Source organism: Rana temporaria, chromosome 6, assembly GCF_905171775.1.
Source record: "Rana temporaria chromosome 6, aRanTem1.1, whole genome shotgun sequence".
NCBI lineage: Eukaryota > Metazoa > Chordata > Amphibia > Anura > Ranidae > Rana > Rana temporaria.
The window spans coordinates 131,570,964-131,593,716 of record NC_053494.1 but is presented as its reverse complement, the minus strand read 5'-3'; the positions used below and the strand labels follow the sequence as shown (position 1 = coordinate 131,593,716).

At 42.6% G+C, this 22,753-nt stretch overlaps 1 protein-coding gene across 1 annotated transcript in view; it reads left to right on the top strand.

Moving 5' to 3' along the window:
* C6H3orf70 (chromosome 6 C3orf70 homolog) overlaps window positions 1–21,288 on the top strand; it is a 169,389-nt gene extending 148,101 nt beyond the window's left edge. Inside the window, exon 3 of the mRNA XM_040357385.1 lies at window positions 19,145–21,288. Within this exon, the coding sequence (XP_040213319.1) occupies window positions 19,145–19,725 (581 nt within the window). The 3' untranslated portion in view covers window positions 19,726–21,288. The remainder of the gene's footprint in view (window positions 1–19,144) is intronic.
* The last annotated feature ends 1,465 nt before the right edge of the window (window positions 21,289–22,753 follow it).

The window sequence follows — 22,753 nt, the reverse complement described above, 5'->3', positions numbered from 1 at the left end:
TCAGTCTTCCTCCTCAGAGCCTGCAAGGCAGGCAAAACGCTGACCTCCTCATGGTTCCAGGCTGCAGTTTGCTGGAGCAGAGAGGTCCCTTCCTCCCAACCCCACCCCCCCCTGTCGGGAGGGGCATTTCCTGTTTGAGATTGCCGGGGGGGAAGGGCGGGTCAGTGGCTTAAGGAAGGGGCGGCCCTTCCTTGTTTGTTCCATATAGCTCATTCAATACTTTGGAACCGAGGAGGAAAGACCAGAACGGCAAGCACGGGGCGCCGAGGACACACAGTGGCCAGAAAGAATATTGCAGTCTTCAGAAAGACTGTTTTCAAGCCTAGGAATAGGCTGTTTCTTTTCCATCTCATAGTTTTTCTTGCAATACTACTCAGGGGGACAGAATGTTTTTTCTTTCCTAGATTTGAAAAAAAAAAAAAAAAAAAAAAAGTGTCATCTAGGGGAGAGGAAGCATTTTTTATCCCCCAAACAGGTGTTTGGGCATTTAACTATTTATAAGTCCCAGGTACCAATAAGTAGCAGGTGTACCTCGGTATTGTACCATGGCATCAAAAAACAAGGGTACAAGAGGTGGGGATTCCCCCAGAGAGTCTGAGGTCTCGGACAAAGCTATGCCGCTGCTTTCCCCACAGGGAGCCTTGGGGCCATCGGGATCTGGGGCTGGAGCTGACGCGGGTCAGTCCAACCCTAAGATGGTCACGGAGGAGGTATTACTCACCTCTTTAAAAGAGATGCAGAAAAGCATGGGTAAAATGATAGCCGCAGCTATGCGGGGCAGAAAGCGGAATAGATCTCCGTCGCCCGAGCGCGGACCCTCAGAAGAGGAGGTCCTTTCCTCAGGGGAATTGGACGACCTCTTGGACAAGGACCAAGTAGGTTCAGGGATCGAAGATCCGGATACAGAGGAGTCTGGGGCAGTCTCCCTGAGGGAGAGCTGGTGGATTCAAGGATTGTCGGACTTGGTCCATAGGGCATTCAACTTGCCAGTACCAGATCTCCAGGTATCGACGGTTTCAGCTTTGGGCTCACTGAGGGCGCCTCAAAGCAATGCTGTGTTTCCGATCCATCCTCTATTAGAGGGAGTTTTGTTCCAAGATTGGAACAAGCCAGATAAGATCTTCTTACCACCTAAAAGGTTCTCTGTCCTATATCCTATGGAAGAAAAATTTTCCAAAAGATGGGCTACTCCTGCAGTGGACGCAGCCATCTCATGTGTTAACAAATCGTTAACATGCCCTGTAGAAAACATACAGGTGTTCAAGGATCCAGTTGATAAGCGCTTGGAAGCACTACTTAAGAACTCCTTCACTACTGCAGGGGCAGTAGTACAGCCAGCTGTGGCTGCGATTGGGGTCGCTCAAGCATTATCGGATCAATTTAAGCAGATGCTTAAACTTATTCCTGCCCAGCAGGCAGAAGAATTTTCGGATGTCCCTAAGGCCATATGTTTTACGGTAGACGCAATCAAGGATTCTATCCAGCAAGCGTCACGTTTATCGTTATCCCTTATCCATATGAGAAGACTCTTATGGTTAAAAAGCTGGGAGGCTGAGCCCCCATGCAAGAAGCTCCTGGTAGGGTTCCCCTTCCATGGAGGACGACTCTTCGGAGAAGACCTAGATAAATACATTCAGACCATTTCAAACGGCAAGAGTACTCTCTTGCCAACTAAGAAGAAGGTTCAGGGGCCTGCGTTTAAACGACAGTATTCCCCTGGGCAGGGGCCCTCTAATGCCAAGCGGTATCGACGGCCTCCTGCAAAAGCAAACTTCGGCTTCAACAGCAAATCACAAGGACAGGCTGTTAGAGGCAAAAGGCAGTGGGTTCGCAAACCAGCAAAACCAGCCCCCAAGCCAACCTTATGAAGGGGCGCCCCCACCCACGAAGGTGGGGGGAAGGCGGCGACTCTTTTCAGAGATTTGGGAAGCCAGCATTCCCGACGAGTGGGTACGGTCTTCCGTGGCCACAGGCTACAAATTAGATTTCCTAAGGTTTCCTCCTCCTCATTTCCAGGAGTCGAGGATTCCAAACGATCCGGAAAAGGGAGCCGCATTAAGATCGGCATTAGATCATCTACTTTCCCAGGAAGTAATAGTAGAGGTACCAGTCCTGGAACAGGGGCTGGGTTTCTACTCCAACCTATTCATCATCCCAAAATCCAATGGAGATGTCAGGCCAATTTTGGACCTAAAGATGGTAAATGCATATCTAAAGATCCGCTCATTTCGGATGGAATCCGTGCGGTCAGCAGCTGCCACACTCCAGAAGGACGACTTCATGGCGTCCATAGACATAAAGGATGCCTACCTTCATGTTCCAATTTATCAGCCACATCAAAGATATCTACGCTTCATGGTGGCTTCGCGTCACTTCCAATTCGTGGCGCTTCCCTTCGGGTTGGCTACGGCCCCCCGGGTGTTCACGAAGGTCCTAGCCCCGATCCTAGCCAAGCTAAGGATCCAAGGGGTCACGATCCTAGCATACCTGGACGACCTCCTAGTCATAGACCACTCGTCTCCCGGCTTGGAGCGAGCAGTGGCCCTCACGGTCCAATACCTCGAGAGGTTCGGCTGGGTCCTAAATCGAGAAAGGTCAGCTTTCCAGCCCACAAGGCAGTTGGAATATCTCGGCATGAGATTAGACACAGAACAACAAGGAGTGTTCCTACCTCTGAGGAAGGTAAAAGCCATCAAGGAATTAATCCTACTGGTTCTAAGCAAGAAAGAACCGACTATTCGCCTATGTATGAGGTTACTAGGCAAGATGGTGGCCACGTTCGAGGCGGTACCATACGCCCAGAGCCACACTCGCATCCTACAGGCAGCCATCCTATCAGCATGGAGCAGAAGGCCACAGGCCTTGGATATCCCGTTGCCGCTCTTATCAAGAGTCCGACAAAGTCTGTGTTGGTGGTTAGACCCTCAGAATCTACTGAAGGGGAAGTCTTTCAGCCCAGTGGCTTGGAAGATAGTGACCACAGACGCCAGCCTGACGGGCTGGGGAGCAATTTTGGATGGTTGCACTCGCCAAGGTACTTGGGCAAAGCCAGAGAAGCAGTTGCCCATCAACATCTTGGAGCTCAGACTCCGCCAGACTCTATGGCCGGGGGAATGGTCTCTGCATCCACAAGTCTTTCAAGCACTCTGCCAAAGATGGGGAGTGCCGGACGTGGATATCATGGCATCGAGACTCAACAAGAAACTAGACAGGTTCATATCCCGCTCAAGGGATCCGATGGCCTGCGGAACCGATGCGTTGGTTTGCCCTTGGCATCAGTTCAAACTTCTTTATGCGTTTCCCCCCGCTCCAGTTACTACCCCGCCTGCTGCGCAGGATCCGGGTGGAACACATACCAGTCATCCTGGTAGCTCCAGCATGGCCCAGAAGGGCATGGTACTCACTCATCCTAAAGATGGTAGTGGGAGACCCTTGGACTCTTCCTCTACGGCCAGACCTGCTATCGCAAGGTCCGATCCTCCACCCTGCCTTACGGCATCTAAATTTGACGGCCTGGAAGCTGAATCCCTGATTCTCAGGGGTAGAGGTCTGTCTCAGAAAGTAGTCTCTACCCTAATCAGAGCCAGGAAACCGGTCTCTAGGGTGATTTATTACAGGGTCTGGAAGGCCTATGTAGGCTGGTGTGAGTCCAAGCGATGGCTTTCTCGCAAATTTACCATCGATAGAGTATTACGTTTTCTCCAGCTAGGAGTGGATAAAGGATTGGCATTAAGCACAATCAAAGGACAGATTTCTGCTCTGTCAGTGTGGTTTCAGCGGCCGCTGGCCACCCACTCGCTGGTTAAGACCTTCCTTCAAGGGGTCTTACGTATTAGACCTCCAGTTAAATCCCCGCTTTGTCCGTGGGATTTAAATCTTGTTCTGTCAAGTTTACAGAAACAACCGTTTGAGCCGTTGGCTGAAATTCCTTTGGTTCTACTGACAAGGAAGTTAGTATTTTTGGTTGCCATAGTTTCCGCAAGAAGAGTTTCGGAGCTAGCGGCCTTATCCTGTAAGGAACCATATCTTGTTTTTCATAAGGACAGGGTCGTTCTCCGCCCTCATCCTTCCTTCCTACCGAAGGTCATATCCAGTTTTCATTTGAACCAGGATTTGGTATTACCATCCTTCTTCCCTAAACCTACTTCCAGAAAGGAAGGGTTGCTGCATACCTTGGATATTGTCAGGGCCATGAAGGCCTATCTTAAAGCTACAAAGAAGATCCGGAAAACAGATGTGCTGTTCATTCTACCGGATGGGCCCAAGAAGGGGCAGGCAGCTGCAAAGTCCACCATTTCTAGGTGGATTAAGCAATTAATCACTCAGGCCTACGGCTTGAAAGGGTTGCCTCCTCCAGTATCATTAAAGGCTCATTCTACTAGAGCCATGGGCGCCTCCTGGGCAGCACACCACCAGATCTCTATGGCTCAAGTTTGCAAGGCGGCAACCTGGTCTTCTGTCCACACGTTTACAAAATTCTACAAGTTGGACGTAAGAAGGAATACTGATACTGCCTTCGGGCAGGCAGTGCTGCAGGCTGCAGTTTGAGACCCTCGGATTCCGGGGGCTCCTCTTTTTTGAGTTAAATTTAAAATTTAAAATTATTTTTCTCAACTAAGTTGGATTTATTATGATTTGAGTATATCTCTAAATTAAATCCTTTTGTCTTGGAGATGTTCTCCCTCCCCTCATTGTAAGCATTGCTTTGGGACATCCCATATAGTAATGAATGCCGCTCTGTGTCCCGTGATGTACGATAAAGAAAAAGAGATTTTTAATACAGCTTACCTGTAAAATCTTTTTCTTGGAGTACATCACGGGACACAGAGCTCCCACCCCTCTTTTTTGAGGACCATTTTGGGAGGCATACTGCTTGCTACAAAACTGAGGTACTCCTCCTATGGGAGGGGGTTATATAGGGAGGGGCATTTCCTGTTTGAGATTGCCAGTGTCTACACCTGAAGGTACTCCATATAACCCATATAGTAATGAATGCCGCTCTGTGTCCCGTGATGTACTCCAAGAAAAAGATTTTACAGGTAAGCTGTATTAAAAATCTCTTTTTTTTTTTTTTTTTTTCAAAATTGTCACTCTTCTTTTGTTTATAGCGAAAGAAATAAAAACCGCAGAGGTTATTAAATACCACCAAAAGAATGCTCTATTTGTGGGGAAAAATTATTAAAATTTCATTTGGGTAAAGTGTTGCATGACCGCGCAATTGTCATTCAAATTGTGACAGCGCTGAATGCTGAAAAATGACTTGGGCAGGAAGGGGGTGAAAGTGCCCAGTACTGAGGTGGTTAAAAAAAAGTCCATGACCCTTTCCGAGAAGGCAGAGACACAAAAATGAATTGATGTAAAAATGTTCCCATAGGAACCTATGTTAAAAATATATCCTGTGTTTCTGCAAAAAGCATGAAAAATGCATTGGTGTGAAATATTTGATTTTTCAATTTTCCTTAACAGACCAAGCTGTCAAGCTAAAATTGCAGTTAGGTTACCAATTAACACTGACTGCGTAAAAGATTGTTGGCTGTCGTTCAGATTTCATGTTAGTCAAGTCCATCTAAATCTAGTGGATCTAGATTGATAGTGCTTCTGTCCAGTGGTGGCTCCCTTGGTCCTCCAGTGAAGTGGAGCCACGCTAGGGCAGGAAAGGCAGGAAGTGTGTTACTGGCTGGATAATCACAAACTGAGAATCTGACCAATGAAACCTTGATGTGGCATTCAATTACCCCTAGCTTGTTCAAATAATGTAATGCAAATTTACTAAGGTGAACTAGCTCAGGACAAAGCAACAGAAGCATTCAAGGGGAAAGTGTCTGCATTCAAATATAAAGCCAATACCGCCTGAGGCAGGAAAGAGAGTGTCAGACCCAGAACAACCCCATCCTTATGAAGCACCAAAAATGGAAGCCCTATGGGCCAAAATAATGGCTACTATGTATGCCACTTTCTAAGAGAGAATTAGCAGTGGGATATCCTTAACCACTTAAGCCCCGGACCATATTGAGCACTTTTTGCGATTCGGCATTGCTTCGCTTTAACTGAAAATTGTGCGGTCGTGCGACGTGGCTCCCAAACAAAATTAGCGTCCTTTTTTCCCCACAAATGGAGCTTTCTTTTGGTGGTATTTGATCACCTCTGTGGTTTTTAGTTTTTGCGCTATAAACAAAAATAGAGCGCAGGGGCGGACTGACCATTGAGTCACTCGGGCACTGCCCGAGGGCCCCATGCCACTAGGGGGCCCCATCAGGGTTGCCAGGCTCAGTAAAACCAGGGACAGTATGTAAAAATCTGTGTTTTTTTTTAGATCTGTCCCTGATATGTCCAAAACTGACATGCTTTTAATGTGAATATCCCAAGATTTTAGCTGCCCTGCCTCTGCACTGCCTCCTGGCGTGTGGCCATCTGTAAGCCAGAGGGGCCCCATAATCTTCTATTGCCCGGGGGCCCCATGAGTTGTCAGTCCGCCCCTGATAGAGCGACAATTTTGAAAAAAAAAATATGTTTTACTTTTTACCATAATAAATTGCTGCACTTGTAAATTCCAAAAGCCAATATAAAGGAATAGAAGTGGTAAAAAAAAGCACTTGGGGGTTTAACCAATCTTGTTTTTTTGTTCAATTCTCCTTTAAGGGGGCGTGGCATGGGATGCGTCCTATGCCTGCATACTTTTGCTGATAGGTGTCCCTCATTCCCATCTCAAAGTTAGGAGGTATGTGCATCTGCACATGGTATCCACCTGGGAGATGCAGCAAGCAACTAGTTAATCTGATTGCTTGAAGTTCCGGCATTTTTATTGGAAGCAGGGACTCTTGCAGGCTCCAAAAACCCTGATATTACACTTGAAATGCAGTACCTCTCCCGAGCTGTGTAGGCTAGTTTCCATATTTAATATTTTCCAGCGCAAAGAGAGAAAAAAAAATAGCAATGGGAGAACATTAAACCAAAGATGATTGTAGTGGAAAGAGCAGATGCACAGGGAAGTGAATAGCAAAAACCCACCACTGAGTAATCGCTAAAACCAGTGAGGGTGGGTTTTTGCTATTCACTTCCCTGTGCATCTGCTCTTTCCACTTCCTCACACAGCGCAGTCACCATCATTTATTTCATTCACATATTTCTGGCCAGGACCGGTTCAAGGTAACTGCAGCAGTGCCCCCCCCCCCATAGTATTTAGCACCGATAGCGCGAGAGCCCTTCCAATTCAAAGATGATTGTAGTAAAATTGCCCAGGGCAAAGTACTCAGAATAATGTAAGCCACATCTGCCTCCACTTGGGAGGTCCACAGAAAGAGCAGCATTACATAAAGGACCAGTGCATCTTTTAGGCTTCATTTCCATGGACGTTTTTACAGCCACTTTCTTTAGCCTTTTTTACAGCTTAAAAACGCCTGTCCATGTTTATTTATTTTTTGATTTTTTTTTGAAAAAAAATGTTTTGAGCTGGAGCTCAAAAACGCAACAGTAGCATTTTTCTGCATGGTGCTCTAGTGAGCACTCAAAGGGCAGAGAACAGTGACAGTCACTGCGCTTCATATTGAGCAAACCGAGAACTTGGCGTTAAGCAGTCATGTTATTACTCAATTCTAATGCCGCGTACACACGATCATTTTTCGGGTTTTAAAAAATTACGTTTTTCGGGCTCTAGAAAAAACAAAGTTTTTTTCAACTTGATCATTAAAACGGCCTTGCCTACACACAATCGTGAAAAAAAAAATACTCTAGCAAAGCGCGGTGACGTACAAAACACGTACGACGGCACTATAAATGGGAAGTTCCATGCAAATGGCTCCACCCTTGGGGCTTCTTTAGCTGATTTTGTGTTGGTAAAAGACGATTTGCGCTTTTCTGTCTGTTACAGCGTGATGAATGTGCTTACTCCATTACGAACGGTAGTTTTGCCAGAACGAGCGCTCCCATCTCATACCTTGCTTCTGAGCTAAGTGTGAAAGGGGTCTTACTTTATAATTTCAGTTGGTTTGCTTTGCACTTGCATGTTTTCAAATGGTCAAGAAGCTCTTATGGACAAACAATGGTTTTTGCAGACATAACCCACTATGTATGTTAAAGCGGTATTAAACCCAAAACAAATTTATTTTTATTTTGCAGCTTACCAATCATTGGACGTGGCGGCTGCATTTGTTTTCTTCTCTATGTCTTTTCACTCCCTCTCTTTTCACCTGGTGATCTAGCCAGTAACGCACCTCCGTTAATATTATTGAGATGCCACTGGATGAATGAGAACAGAAGGCACAGCAGACAGCAGAATTGTCAGTCTGGTGTGGAGAGTAGTGTCAAATGTATTGGCAGATTAAGTGCCCATTCACACCTGAGCGTTTTGTCGCCTGAAGCGCGACGCCCCAAAACACTAGAGGGGGAAAAATACATTATTCTCTATGGAGATGGTTCACATCTCCACTACAAAATGCCTGACGCCGAACGCTTGAAGCCCAAACAAGTTCTGGACCCTTTTTTGTCGCTCCAATTGAGTGTACTTGGGCGTTTTACATTGGTGACCCTAGACCTGTACAAAATCGCGGTAAAAAACGCAGCGTTTTGTCGTGGTAAAAAACATACTGTTTTGTCGCGACAAATTGTGGAAAAAAACGCAGCGAAACGCTACGCTCAGGTGTGAATGCAGCCTTAGATACACTTATGCCCTGTACACACGATCGGTCCATCCGATGAAACCAGTCTGATGGATTTTTTCATTAAATATCCAATGAAGCTGACTTTCATCAGTCTTGCCTACACACCATCAGTTAAAAAAACGATCGTGTCAGAACGTGGTGACGTAAAACACAACGACGTGCTGAGAAAAATGAAGTTCAATGCTTCGACTGCATGCGTCGACTTGATTCTGAGCATGCGTGGATTTTTAACCGATGGACATGCCCACAGGCGATCGTTTTTTTCTATAGTTTTTTTAACCATCAGATCATTTTAAAACAAGTTCCTAGTTTTTTCACCGATGTATAAAAAAACGATGGGGCCCACACACGATCGGTTCGTCTGATGAAAACGGTCCATCAGACGAACCGATCGTGTGTACGCGGCATACCAAATTAAATCCATACACCAGCTCACACTTTTTATAATCCGTCCAGCATTTATTATTCCTTTTGGGATAAGGGTTTTGCATGAATAAATAAAAGCGGATATTTTTTATAATTTCTGCCAGTGTTAGAGCCGGTTCACACTGGGGCGACTTGCGATCCGACTTCATGTCGCCTCAAGTCGTCCCAAGTCCTGCTGTAGAGAAAAACAATGGAAGTGAATGGGAGCGGTGTTAATACACACGACTCAAGGCGATCCGACTTCAGAAAAGGTTCCTGTACTACTTCAATCCGACTTGTAGGCGATTTGTACCCATTGATTTCAATGGAAGTCGCCTCAGAAGTCGGATCACTGTCTTATCTGAAGCTACTTTCCAGGAAGATAACATACATTTCTCAGGCAAAACCCTCCCTCCCCCTCCCTCTCCCAGAGCTGATGGTTGTTTTATTGGCCACTGGAATGTCTCCTGTCCTGGAGACGACTTCAAGTCGTGTTGTAAATCGCCCCAGATCGCCCTGTGGTTCATGCTCAAGTCGTGTTGGAGTTGCTTCTGAAAGTCGTGCTGGAAGTCGTGTCGCCCTAGTGTGAACCGACTCTTAAGGGGTTTATCTCATCCATGTAAACTGATACATTCTGCTGGAGAGCTTGAGCTCAACAGACTTGCTGGCTGGTCCACCAGATGTAAATAGAAGGAAAAAAAACTAACATTTTGGAATGGGTAAGCTGCAATATAAAAAATGTTTTGCTTTGGGGTTTAATACGGTTTTAAAGTCAGTTCTACGTTTTTTGATTTTGCTACTTATTTCAGTTATATAGAATACATGGCAATATATATCATTTGTCATGCACATCAACAAGAAGAGTGAGCTATAGGAGAAATGTAATTACTATAATTATACACAATTTCTCATGTTCCATATTAAAGTGCTCATACTTATTTATAAAACAAATTGTGAAAAAGTTACATGAATTGTAAAAGCTTTGCTAGCAACAATTTCTTTGAAATATTCTTGCTTTGAGCTTGCAAGATGTTTTTTATGCTTTTTTTTTTAAAAGAAATAACAAAGTGCGTTTTACTAATTGTCGTCCACAATTCTGTATGTGCATTAGAGCGTGTGTATTGATGAAACACTTGACAAGATTGTCAGTTTTTGTATGTACATTGAAAAGGAATCTCCTCCCATGGAAAAGGGTTCAGGAGCTTCTGGCAAAACAGCTTCAGATTTATTCTACTGTGAACTAGAGCAAAAAGTAGCAAACGTCCATTGGCCAGCACTGAATGTAAAATGGTTGGGGTATGTGAATGAGGCAGAGGAGTGAGAAAATCCCTAATACAATCTCCTAAATGTTATGCCATCCAGGTTAGTGGTTGTAAAGACTCAAGGTTTTTTACCGTCGTGCAAAACAAATTCTGCGTGCAGCACCCACCCCCCCCCCCCTTTTATTTCGATTCAGGCTCTCCCAGGTTTGGACAAATAAAGTCGCATGACAAGTCACAGCCCATTGATTCCAATGGCACCCGTTCCAATCTATTTGACTTAACGTTGCAGCGACATTGGAAAGGTTCCTGCACTCCTTTGACCACTTTGCATCCAGGCCAATTCTGACACTTTGCTCCTACATGTAAAATTCATCATTTTTTTTTGCTAGAAAATTACATAGAACCCCCAAACATTATATATGTTTTTTTTAGCAGAGACCCTTGAGAATACAATGGCAGTCATTGCACCTTTTTATCGCGCACAGTATTTGCGCAGCAATTTTTCAAACGCGTTTTTGGGGAAATTAACTGTTTTGTGCTGTTAAAAAAAAAAAAACAGTAAAGTTAGCCCATTTTTTTGCATAATGTGAAAGATTAAGTTACGCCAAGTAAATAGCTTCAAAATTACACACACTGGTGGAATGGCGCCAAACTTCGGTACTTAAAAATCCCCATAGGCAACGCTTAATTTTTTTTTACTGGTTACGTTCTCGGCGACACATCACATGTGTTGTTTGAAAATCGTTTTTTTTTTTATGTGGTTGGGACTTGTATATGCATTTTCTTCTGCACATGGGAACAGGGGCACTTTACCAATAAAATATATATATTTTTTTATTTTACTGACACTTTTAAAAAAATAAAATAACATTTTTGATCACTTTTATTCCTATTACAAGGAATGTAAACATCCCTTGTAATAGGAATATGACCTCCTTTACAGTGAGATATGGGGTCGATAAGACCCCACATCTCGCCACTAGGTTGGGAAGCCTAAAATAATAAATAATAAAAAAACAACAATCATGGCTTCCCAGCCGAGGCAGTGTCGTTTTTTTGAATGCAGAGGTCGGGCATGACATTATAACATCACGCACGGCCTACGACGATCATAGAGACTCCGACAAATAATCACTATGGTCAACATCCGGGGATGGCAGATCCGTTCTCCGACTCACCGATCGCAGCAGTGAGACGGTAGAAGCATCGGAGGGAGGGGGGGAGTCTCCTTTCGCTGCCGTAAGTATGATCAATTGGCAGAACAGCCACTATGATCAACCCTATGGTGTAGGAAATCGCTGGCTGAAAATGCCGATATCTGAATGATGCCTGTAGCTGCAGGCATCATTCAGATATCCCCACACAAAGTCAAGGACGTCCTATGATGGCCTGGGGGCGCCAAGTGGTTAATGCAAATTTTGATGCAACTTTGATCCAGAGACTGTAAAGTTGGACTAAAGCTACACTCAAACTCGCATCAAAGGCGCACTCGAGTTTGGGGTCGCAATAGTGGAAACGTAGCCTTAATCAGGTTGTTTACCGCAACCAAGTCAGTTTTTGGTTTCCCCATTTCCCATTTCTCAAGAAAGCGCCATTTTATATCGAAATCATCCCCTTAACAAATGTCTTTGCTTTTTCAGATAAATATTAAGTCTGTGTAAAAACATATCCTGTGTTTGGGATACATGTGGCCTTAATTGACCCTGGGAGGTAGAACATTTAAAACATGCAGCACTTCTGTATGGCTTTTCATTCATAAAAAAATGCATGAATTCCTGCACCTGTTGGCTCCCTACAGATGTTAATCTCCTCTTCAACCACTAGATAGTGGCTAGTGGGTATCTGCAGCTCCAATAAGAAAATACAGTGTATTAGAAGCTGCTCTGGTTGCCAAAATGTACATGTCTTCTATGCCAACAACTAAATATTGCTATTTGTCGGTCGTGCATTGGGAGGCTATTCCTCTTTTTGGGTGCAACTTGTCTTTGCAGAGCTGTATGATCATCCAGAGATTTCATCTCATTTCATTACTATTTTTTGGGCACAATTTTATATAATTCATCCAACATGGACAACTAAGAACTTTATCTACGAAGACACACAGCATTATAAACTTTGTTGGCATCGGTGTCTGCTTGGTGGGCATTGAGTGGTCAATGCCTTATGGAGGTGTGGGCAGAGAAATGGTAGCAAAATGCATTGTTTTTAAGATATGGCTTATGTTTTCTTATTTTTCAATTTACTCAATATTACATCACCCTTTTTGCAGAGCCACTCCTGAAGAAGGAGCTAACTGGCGTTGAAACATGTTGGGTTTTCTGTAATGAATTTTTATAGTTTGCATGGGGAGTTCAGTTTTTGAAGACTAATGCCCCGTACACATGAACCGAATTTCCGTTGGGATAAACTCAGATTTTTCTGACGGAATTCCGTTCAAGCTGTCTTGCATACAAACTATCGCACCAAATTCCGACCGTCCAAAATGCGGTGATGTACAACACTACGACGAGCCGAGAAAAATTAAGTTCAATGCTTCTGAGCATGCATCGACTTGATTCTGAGCATGCATGTTTTTTTCTCCGTCGGAGTTCCATACAGATGAACGGAATTTGTTGTCCATCGGGAAAAAAAGTGAACATGTTCTCTTTCTAAGTCAGTCGGAATTTCTGATAGAAAAACTTTGCTGGAGCACACACACGGTCGGAATATCCACTGAAAAAATTCCGTCAGGCGTTTTCCATTGGAAATCCTGATTGTGTGTACAAGGCATTAGGCAGATGTTGAGAGAAGATAGTCACCGCTCCAATTTGGTATGTGGATGAATCCGTATCCTCTCAGAGAAACCCAGGTGTCGGCAATGCACAAAGCAATTGTAGAAAGAAATGTTTGGACAGCCACACTCTGGAAAAACCTTGGTTGCCTTTTATTGATAAAAGTATTTAAACACCACACATCACAGCAAAGACAGGGGCATACAACTGACGTTTCGCACTACAATCAGTGCTTACTCATAGCTAGTTTGTAGTGCGAAAGGTCAGCTGAACCACAACTGTGGTAGCAAGGATTTCAATGCTCTTCTTTATGTGAGAATTCAATATTAGACCCCAGGTGTCACTCCACACAAACAGGAGTTTGGGGGTTCTCTACATCATCTCTCTCGAACATAAAGAAAGGCGTTGAGCTACTGAGCCTGGACGCATTACAACATGCGACCAGAGCTTAGCGTTTAAAATTATAGCATACAGTTTAAAGATTCCAATGCACCTCTATATGCAAGTGATTATCAGTAAGGGACCCCAGGCATCACTCCACGCAAACAGGAGTTTGGGGGTTCTCTACATCATATCACTTTAAACATATAGTGATGAATTAGGCCACTAAGGGAGTTGGTATGAGAATACCATCAACCCTTAGCATAGAAAAGTTAGAGCGAACATGTTCAGCAAGCTAGGGCAAGGCCCATAAGCAAACTACACTTATGTCAAGCACGTAGTAGATTGGAGTTGTAGAGACAACTAATCGTTACATATGAGAGGCAATTATAGCTCCGGTACTTTGAGAGTACACGTAGTAAATAGGAGTTGTAGCGACAACTAAAAGTTGCATATGAGAGGCGAATATAGCTCAGGTAATTTGAGTGTAGGTGTCCCTTTAAGATATTCCATAGCAAACAATCATAGGCACAACAGTCTATTCCAAGTAGTATGTTAATAGCCACAAGTCATAATGAATAACAGCAATTGTTTTAGGTGGAAAGTATGCAGTGAAACAATGGCTACGTATCCGTTTGCAGGGCTTCAGTGTAGCAAATAGGGATTCCGCAGTGTAGAGTGTTCAGCAAGGAAGGCCTCAAAAGTTGTCCCCGGCAATGGCACTCTGTTGCAGTAAATGCAACAGCACTAATGCAGAAGTTGCAGGCTGGGGAGCGATGGCACCATTATGTGTAGCGTGGCCGAGCTACGGCTGACAATAATAGAACAATGTTTCTATTGAAGATAATTGCCTTTATAGGCAAGGGACAGGTGCAGTGCATAAGCACTGATACGGAGCCGGCGGGGAGGCGCACTTCCGCGTTCCAAGCTGGAACGAACGCGGCGCAGGACGATGATGTTATCGCATGGTCGCCGTAATGCGTTCCAGCGTGGAACGCATTACAGCAAACAGCCAGTGTGAGGAGTGCCTGTTACAGTCAGCTACCAAGAACAAATATCAAGACAAGGGATTCTTAGTTTTCTGTGACTTGTTTGTTGAATACTTGTTCTAGGCTAGTTAATCAGAAGTATGAAGCCAGATACAACCAGGCAACTAGAACCTTTTTTTTACATGAAGTTGGCTATGGCATCCTCATAATTCTTGTCATGACAGACAATTGAGACCTGTGGATATAACTTTCATCATATTATAAATATAGTGAATGTTACCTTGGTTTCCGGTTAAGGAACTGCAAAATAAAACAATGATCAGGCAACAGAGATCTGAACAAATAAATTCATAAGTAGATCCAACTGTTGAATTGGCTTTATAATAGGGAAAGTTCCCAACAGGAACTGCTATGTATTTCTAACTACCCTTTCTGTTACAGTGGTGGTATTATTTTATACTTTTCTTTTGACATTTTTACAGACCTTATGCCGCGTACACACGACCGTTTTTCGGGTTGTAAAAAATTATGTTTTTAATGGTCTAGAAAAAAATATGTTTTTTTCAACCCGATCGTTAAAACGGCCTTGCCTACACACGATCGTGAAAAAAAAAATGCTTTAGTAAAGCGCGGTGACGTACAACATGTACGACGGCACTATAATGGGGAAGTTCCATTCGGATGGCGCCACACTTGGGGCTTCTTTTGCTGATTTTGTGTTAGTAAAAGAGGATTTGCCTTTTTCAGTCTGTAACAGCATGATGAATGTGCTTACTCCATTACGAACGCTAGTTTTACCAGAATGAGCGCTCCCGTCTCATAACTTGCTTCTGAGAATGCGCGTTTTTTTACGTCGTTAAAGCCCACACAGGACCATTTTTTACAACGTTAAAAACGTAGTGGAAAAATTAGAGCATGTTCTAAATTTTTAATGCCCATGTTTTAAATCGTGAAAAATGTTCTGGAACCCCCACACAATCGTTTTTAATGACATAAAAAAAAACGTCATTTTTTACAACCCGAAAAACGGTCGTGTGTACGCGGCATTAGTATTTTACACCTTTCAGTCACAGGAACATGACTGAAATGCGTAAAACTTCTGTCGTTAAATTGTGCAGTCTTTTACATTATGGCAGATTGCTACTTTTGTCCAAACTATAGAATTTTATCACCCAAGACCGTTTCTTTTATTATTTCAAGGGTAAAACAAACCTTTGTTTGGGCAATATGCTGTTTATCATAAAGGTTTATTACAACTGTTTTATTCTCCTGTAGAGAGAGGTTAATCAGTAATACTTCTGTGGAACTCTAATCAGACGATAACTAGATGTTCTTTTATCCAAGTCATTACTTCTGAAGTGGCTTTTTACACTAACATCTGCAGTCCCTAGTGGGATTTCTGAAGATGTTTTGTCGGTATGGCATCTTCTGGTGAAAATGTGCTTATTTAACCAATGCCTTCTTCACGTACAAAAGACTATACAAATAATATAAAAAGCCAAAATGTAAAAAAACTGAATACAGTCAGCGGACACTAATGTGTGTCCTACTGGATGTACAGTAGGACAGAACTGAGTGCTCTTTATAGCAACAGTTTATTTATAATTTAAGGGTTTTGGACTATAAGAGCCAGTTCACAGAGTCGCGTCCCATTGAATGCAATGGAACCGTTCTGAAAGGAGCGACGCAAGTCGCTCCGACTTAGAAAAAGGTTCCTGTACGACTTGGGGGGCGGCTTGGGGCGACCTGCATTGACTTCTATACAGAAGTCGTTTTGCAAATCGCCTCTGAAGTCGTCCTCAGGACGACTTGCAGAGTCGCCCCCGAAGTCGTGCCGCTGCAGTGTGAACCGACTCTAATGGTTCTGTTTGACATTGCAGATAACATTGTGTAACAATAAGGGCATACAGACACTTGAGGTCTTGAATGACCCTGTTTTTGGAGAAGAATTAAAAAAACTTGAATTTTAGTTAGATATAGTGCTTGTATAAAATGTACTGGCCTGCTGAAATACAGCTCACACATGGCAATGTATTGAGCCTGCGACATGCATGCGTACCATATAGAGGAGCTTGTGAGAACATTTTTGCTAGAAAGGCTGTGCAGCACTGGCCAAGGCCATACAATGAAGATTGCTGGAATAAGGTACCGTACATACTCAAGTATAAGCTGACTTTTTCAGCACATTTTTTTTATGCTGAAAAAGCCCCCCTCGGCTTATACTCGAGTCTCGAGCTGTGTCATGCTGTATTACGGCGGCTGTTGCCGGGTGTACTGCGCATGCGCGAGCGCGTCCACAAGAACTTATTTCTTGCTGTGTGATAGGTGATTATCGTGCGTTAAACGAAGGAGCGGTGCGCGACTAATGGAGTTGGAGTATTTGGGTTGACGATGTGCAGCAGAAAGACATGCGCAGTACACCCAGTTGGAGAATTTGACAAGTTGGAACCTTTGACAGAACACCACCGACTGCAGTTGGGCACTGATGAGACAGCTGGGCACAGTGAGGCTGCAGATGGGCACAGTGATGCTGCAGATGGGCACTGTTGACCCTCTTTCCACTTACAGTAGCTGCTGCATTTCCCACCCTAGGCTTATACTCGAGTCAATACGTTTTCCCATTTTTTTGTGGTAAAATTAGGTGCCTCGGCTTATATTCGGGTCGGCTTATACTCGAGTATATACGGTAAATAAAGTAAGCATTTATCAGGCTGCACTAAGGAAGTGGGCAATTATGTACAGTACAAGTTAATTGTTTTAACAAAGATCTTAACGGGTTTGCTGATTATTACCTTAAAGTGACCTTATCACTTAATTAAAAAAAATAAAGTAGCAGCAGGTGGCAAGTGAAAACGTTGCACTTTTAGAGAATACTGGCATTACTGCTACTCGGCACTCGTGTTCTGTAGTGACAGGAGAAACCACTGTGCCCAGTGGCAGACAATGCTATCTGAAACACCTGGAAGTGTTGTAAAGCAAGGAAGTGGGAAGTTTTTTAAGAAAGTAAAGATTTTACTTGCCTCCAATTGGAAAGGTAAGTATAAAACAAGTTCTTTTACAGTAGGCTTTTGGTTTTCTTTTTAAATCCAAGTGGCATGGACTCTATAAGCTACTAGCAGGCTTTAGCATGCTTTTAACACGTTTCAAATTGTGCTAAAGATTTATTCCCCCCACTCCAAACTCCCACCAATTAGCTGTTTTACCAGTACACCTAGGAAGATATGAGGCAAAGAGTATTGTTTTAACCACTTGCTTACTGGGCACATATACCCCCTCCTGCCCAGGTGAAATTTCAGCTTCTGGCACTGCGTCACATTAACTGACAATTGCGCGGTCATGCGACGTGGCTCCCAAACAAAATTGACGCCCTTTTTTCCCCCACAAATAGAGCTTTCTTTTGGTGGTATTTGATCACCTCTGCGGTTTTTATTTTTTGCGCTATAAACAAAAAAAGCAACAATTTTGAAAAAAAATTCAATATTTTTTTCTTGTTGCTATAATAAATAGCCCAATTAAAAAAAAAAAAAAAAAAAAAATTTCTCAGTTTAGGTCGATACGTATTCTTCTACATATTTTTGGTAAAAAAAAAAAATCGCAATAAGCGCTTACAAAATATGGGACAGAATTATTATTATTATTATTATAATTTTTTTTTTTTACTAGTAATGGGACTGCGACATTATGGCGGACACATCGGACACTTTTGACACATTTTTGGCGCCATTCACATTTATACAGCGATCAGTGCTATAAATATGCACTAATTACTGTATAAATGTGACTGGCATTGAAGGGGTTAACACTAGGGGGTGAGGAAGGGGTTAAATGTGTATCTGTATTGTGTTCTAACTGTGGGGGGAGGGGGGTGACTGGGGGAGGTGACCGATGCTGTGTCCCTATGTACAAGGGACACAGATCGGTCTCCTCTCTCCCCTGACAGGCCGTGGAGCTCTGTGTTTACACACAGAGCTCCACGTCCCTGCTCTGTCATTACCAATCGCGGGTACCTGGCGGACATCGCGACCGCCAGGCACGCGCATCGGCATCGACCGCCTGCATGCCCCCCAGTGGCCGGAGGAATCCAGGACGTCATATGACGTCCTGTTGGATTTTCAGAGCCACCGTGAAGCCGTCATTTGACAATGGCACGGGGCTCAAGTGGTTAAAACCATTGTTTTATGCATGTTTTTTTACTATATGTATAAAACCTTTATTTCACAAATAAACATTTAGTACATTAAAAATGGTTCACAGAGCACCAGGGGTTAGCTAAAGAGATACCATAGTAGAACAGCTTGCCTTACTGATCCCTTTGTCTAATTAAAACCCTCTTCTCAGCCTTCTGAAAAAGTTCTGTAAAAAGGTTTTTCTGACTAATATTAATACTAAATCTAAAAGTTTAGAGCTACACTTTGTCTCTAATGCAGAATACAAGATGTTTATATGAAATGTTTAAGAAATAGCAGACTAAAAATATTAAAACTATTTTTTGCTTTTTTTTTCTGTAGTAGTGGTAGACCATACTAAAGAAAGAAATACGCCAAAAAACATTATACATTCTCGTTGCAGAAAATTTGAAGTATAAAGATTAGGCATTACATGTGTACAATTAGTGGCACAAACCATAGTCCCATCCAATGTTCTAACTGGCTCATGTTTTTTTTTTTTTTTTATTTAAGGCAAATATGTATACCAACCTATGACTCCAGTGGAGCAGCTTCCAAGCACACAAATTCCAGTGGAGCCTCAAGAACATACCGACACAATCCAGATCTCTGTCTCGCTGGCCGAGCAGTTCCTCAAGGTAGCTTCTTCCTTCCAGCCTCCATTCATTCCGGAATCTCCACGCTACTGTACAATTTCTGACCTCTTCCTGGATAATTATCAGGTAAAGTGTATCAATGGAAAGATGTGCTATGTGCAGCGCCAACAGCCACTGCCACCACCACCACCTGCACAGCCATGTGTTAGGTCAAGGCCTGAAAGAGAGTTTCTACAGGAAGTTTACACACCAAAAGACACCACGGAGGGACCAAAAATAGATCATTGCTCTTCTCCTTCCAACTCTGAGGACTCTGGGATCAATGCAGTAGGAGTCCCCTACTTAGAGTCATGTGATGAGGACACAGAAGAAGGGGCAGAACTCAGTTCCGAAGAGGACTGCAGCCCAGATGGTTGCTGGGGTCAGGAGCCTTCTCCATTGGTGTCTCCTTCGAAGACTGATCTGGAGATCATAGAAACTATAGAGACTACAGTCTAACGTTTCATGGAAGGATGTCACAGGTCAACTGTTAAGCACATATAGGCAGTGGATAGCTGCCAAGGGACAGAGCAATACAGTCATATTGCACATTTACCTACAAATATCGATACGTTTCCAGGAATGTGTAATCAGTTTATGGGTCAGCTATCCATTGTACCCTGGGTAATTGAAAGTGTTTTTTTTTTTTGGGCTAGAGCCAGTCAGTAGTTTTTAAATCTCTTGCATAAGAATCAAGTTTTATATTCATTAAGGCATATTCCATTGTGTGTTTCCAGTCTGGTTTGTGTTTTCAGAAGATGCAGTCTAAAAGATTTATTAAACAATGATTAGACAACTCTCCATATATCATGATATTCCTATAGCGATATAAGCTGTTTATGGTTAACTTATACAGAGAAGTTAAAAAATCATTCACAGTATGTAACCAACAGAACCATCATAATATGAATATGTGCTGGTCACAACATGGGGCCTTTTTATAGAATATGCTGCAATGAATATAAAAACAGTAATGTATAGCATTGTTGAGTTACTTAGCTGTCTCGTGAGCTTCATTTTTGATAGAAGCATCACTGTTACTATTTAATGTCACACATTCCTCAACTATCAGTCAGGAGAACAATTTGAAAATACAGTATTAAGAACTGTATGATCCAATACTCAGTATTTTTACTCAAACGCCTGCAAGGCATAGCGATGTACATACAGAACATGTCACTAGATGTTCACAGAAACTTTGGTTAAATCACAAGTTCAAAGCATTAGTAAGCCTATGGTATTTGTATTCTCCTCAGCAAGCCTTACTTGAAGCCTGTGCTGTGGTACCTCCCTTGTTTTCTTTGTTGCCATAAGCATGTTGCCTACCATCAAAAGGCTCATAGCTCCTTGAGAAGCTACCTGATTTTCATTGATGAGAAACGCATGCTGCTATAAGCATCTCTCTGACTCAATGAACTTATGGTGCTTTGGGCAGATCTTTAAGAGACATTTGTAGTAACGTAGTGCGGGTTCAGGATGCTATCAGAAACCACATTATCACTCTTACCCGTATTTTTACTCCAGTGATAGTTCACTTTTGTATTATATTTTAACACAATGTTCATGCTAAAATGCCCTTTTGCTGCTATTACCGTTTGTGGTGCTGAAGAAATGCTTTTAACAAAGCAAAGGGGCATATCCTCACTAAGCCATGACTAAAGGTTGCCCTCCAAAAACAAAAGATAGGGTAAACATAATGGAATCAGACCTAAGCGAGATACTAGGAAAACCAATTTTATTATTTTGGGCATATGGCCATAGTATATTTAATGCAGTGACCGTGTACAGCAGTATATACCTTATTACCTTATTATTCAATTGTACAATATATAGCTTGCCTCCTCAGTCATGAAATTGCTACATTTTTAAATCGATATGTTGGCTGTTTTAAATTGGCTTCTAGCCTATGATAAAAAGAACTCGACTACATTTATTTATCCTGTTAACACTCCTTTCGATAACCCACTTCAAACTGAATTGTTTCACATCTCAATGATGTCCGGATAAATAGACTTGACACCTGCTCTTTCTCTCGATCTCTCTTCTTCCTTATTCTGCAATTACTGAATGGATGAGTGCAAGCAGAGTCAATTATGATGCAGTTAGGTTATACTGACCTTTAAGGCAGCTCATCTTCAAAGGGAAATAGCAAACCATAGGTGGTTGCATCATAATTTAGTGAGGAGTACATGGAATTAAACCTTTCGAATACCTTGTATGAGCTGTGGATTGCTACACATTCTCTTCATTTATTACCGACTATAGTGAAAAATGCCCGCAGTGCTAGTATTAATATTTAACAGTATTAGTAAGTCTTAAAAAAATACTTTGTTTTGAAGTTCAGGTGAAATAACAGTGGGTGATGCTGTCCCTTACTGATATGGATTTTTGCTGATCTTTGGAATTAGTTTTAGTACTACTGTGTTACTGTGAATTTGACATACTGTTGGCAGTACGGTGTGCCATGAAGTGTGTTATACCAAGCTGTCTTTTAGTCTATATTATAGTGGCAAAAAGATCTAAGTACCATAGTTAAGATGTCTGTCTATTAATCTCTTAGATAACAGCAAATGAATACATCCAAGACTTGCGGGACAGGCCTTTAACTGCTGCAAATTAACATTATGATAATGTTACCACAAATTTTGGCTTATTTTGCACTTTGACTACCAGAAATGGGGTCTAGAACAACATTAGACACAAAAAGCACAGGCAGATTTTACTTTTTTACTAAAAGAATTAAGAGATTGATGCAGGGGTGCCAAATTGTCTAACAGCAAGACAATTTCGATGAGCAAGACATGGCTCTAATCTACTATAGATAAACAGCACAGGTAGATGTTTTACTACAAAAATTAAGAGACATCAGAGGATATAACAGTATAAAATTGGTCAGCAGCAGGACTGATTTAATCAGGGATAACAGGTCTAACCATTTTTACTATAGGAATAGAGGGTGCAGTTAATGTGGCCAATATAATTTGAGGTGGATTAGGCACACACTGTTCTTGGACTTTTTTTTCTTTCAAAGGAAGCAGCTGTGTACTGCAAGGAAAAGGCAGCTACTGTCATATGATACAGGAACAAGAGAATGCTGCTCTTTAAACACCCTGAACCCAAAAAGGCCCCATCAACATGAAATAAAATAAAAAAATGCTTAACCTAAGCACCTGCAGCAAAAAGATTGCTATGGACAGGACAGAAACTAAAAGTCACAGCTTGTCTCAAATCAACCATGAAAGACAAATAAATTGACCCTATAATAGTGACACCAAAAGAAGAAGCAAAGGGGCAAGTGCCCTAAGAGCTAGCAATCCGAACTAAAATACCTTTTCATAACTGACCCTAATCTCTCCCTATGCATTGTCCTACAGCATTTTCCAAATAATTAACAATGGCTGCTCTCTATTCCCCTCCATGCAAGGGGTTGGCTAATTTAAAAGCTCCCTTTATTGGTCCTTCTAAACCCGTCATTTAAAGACCATGC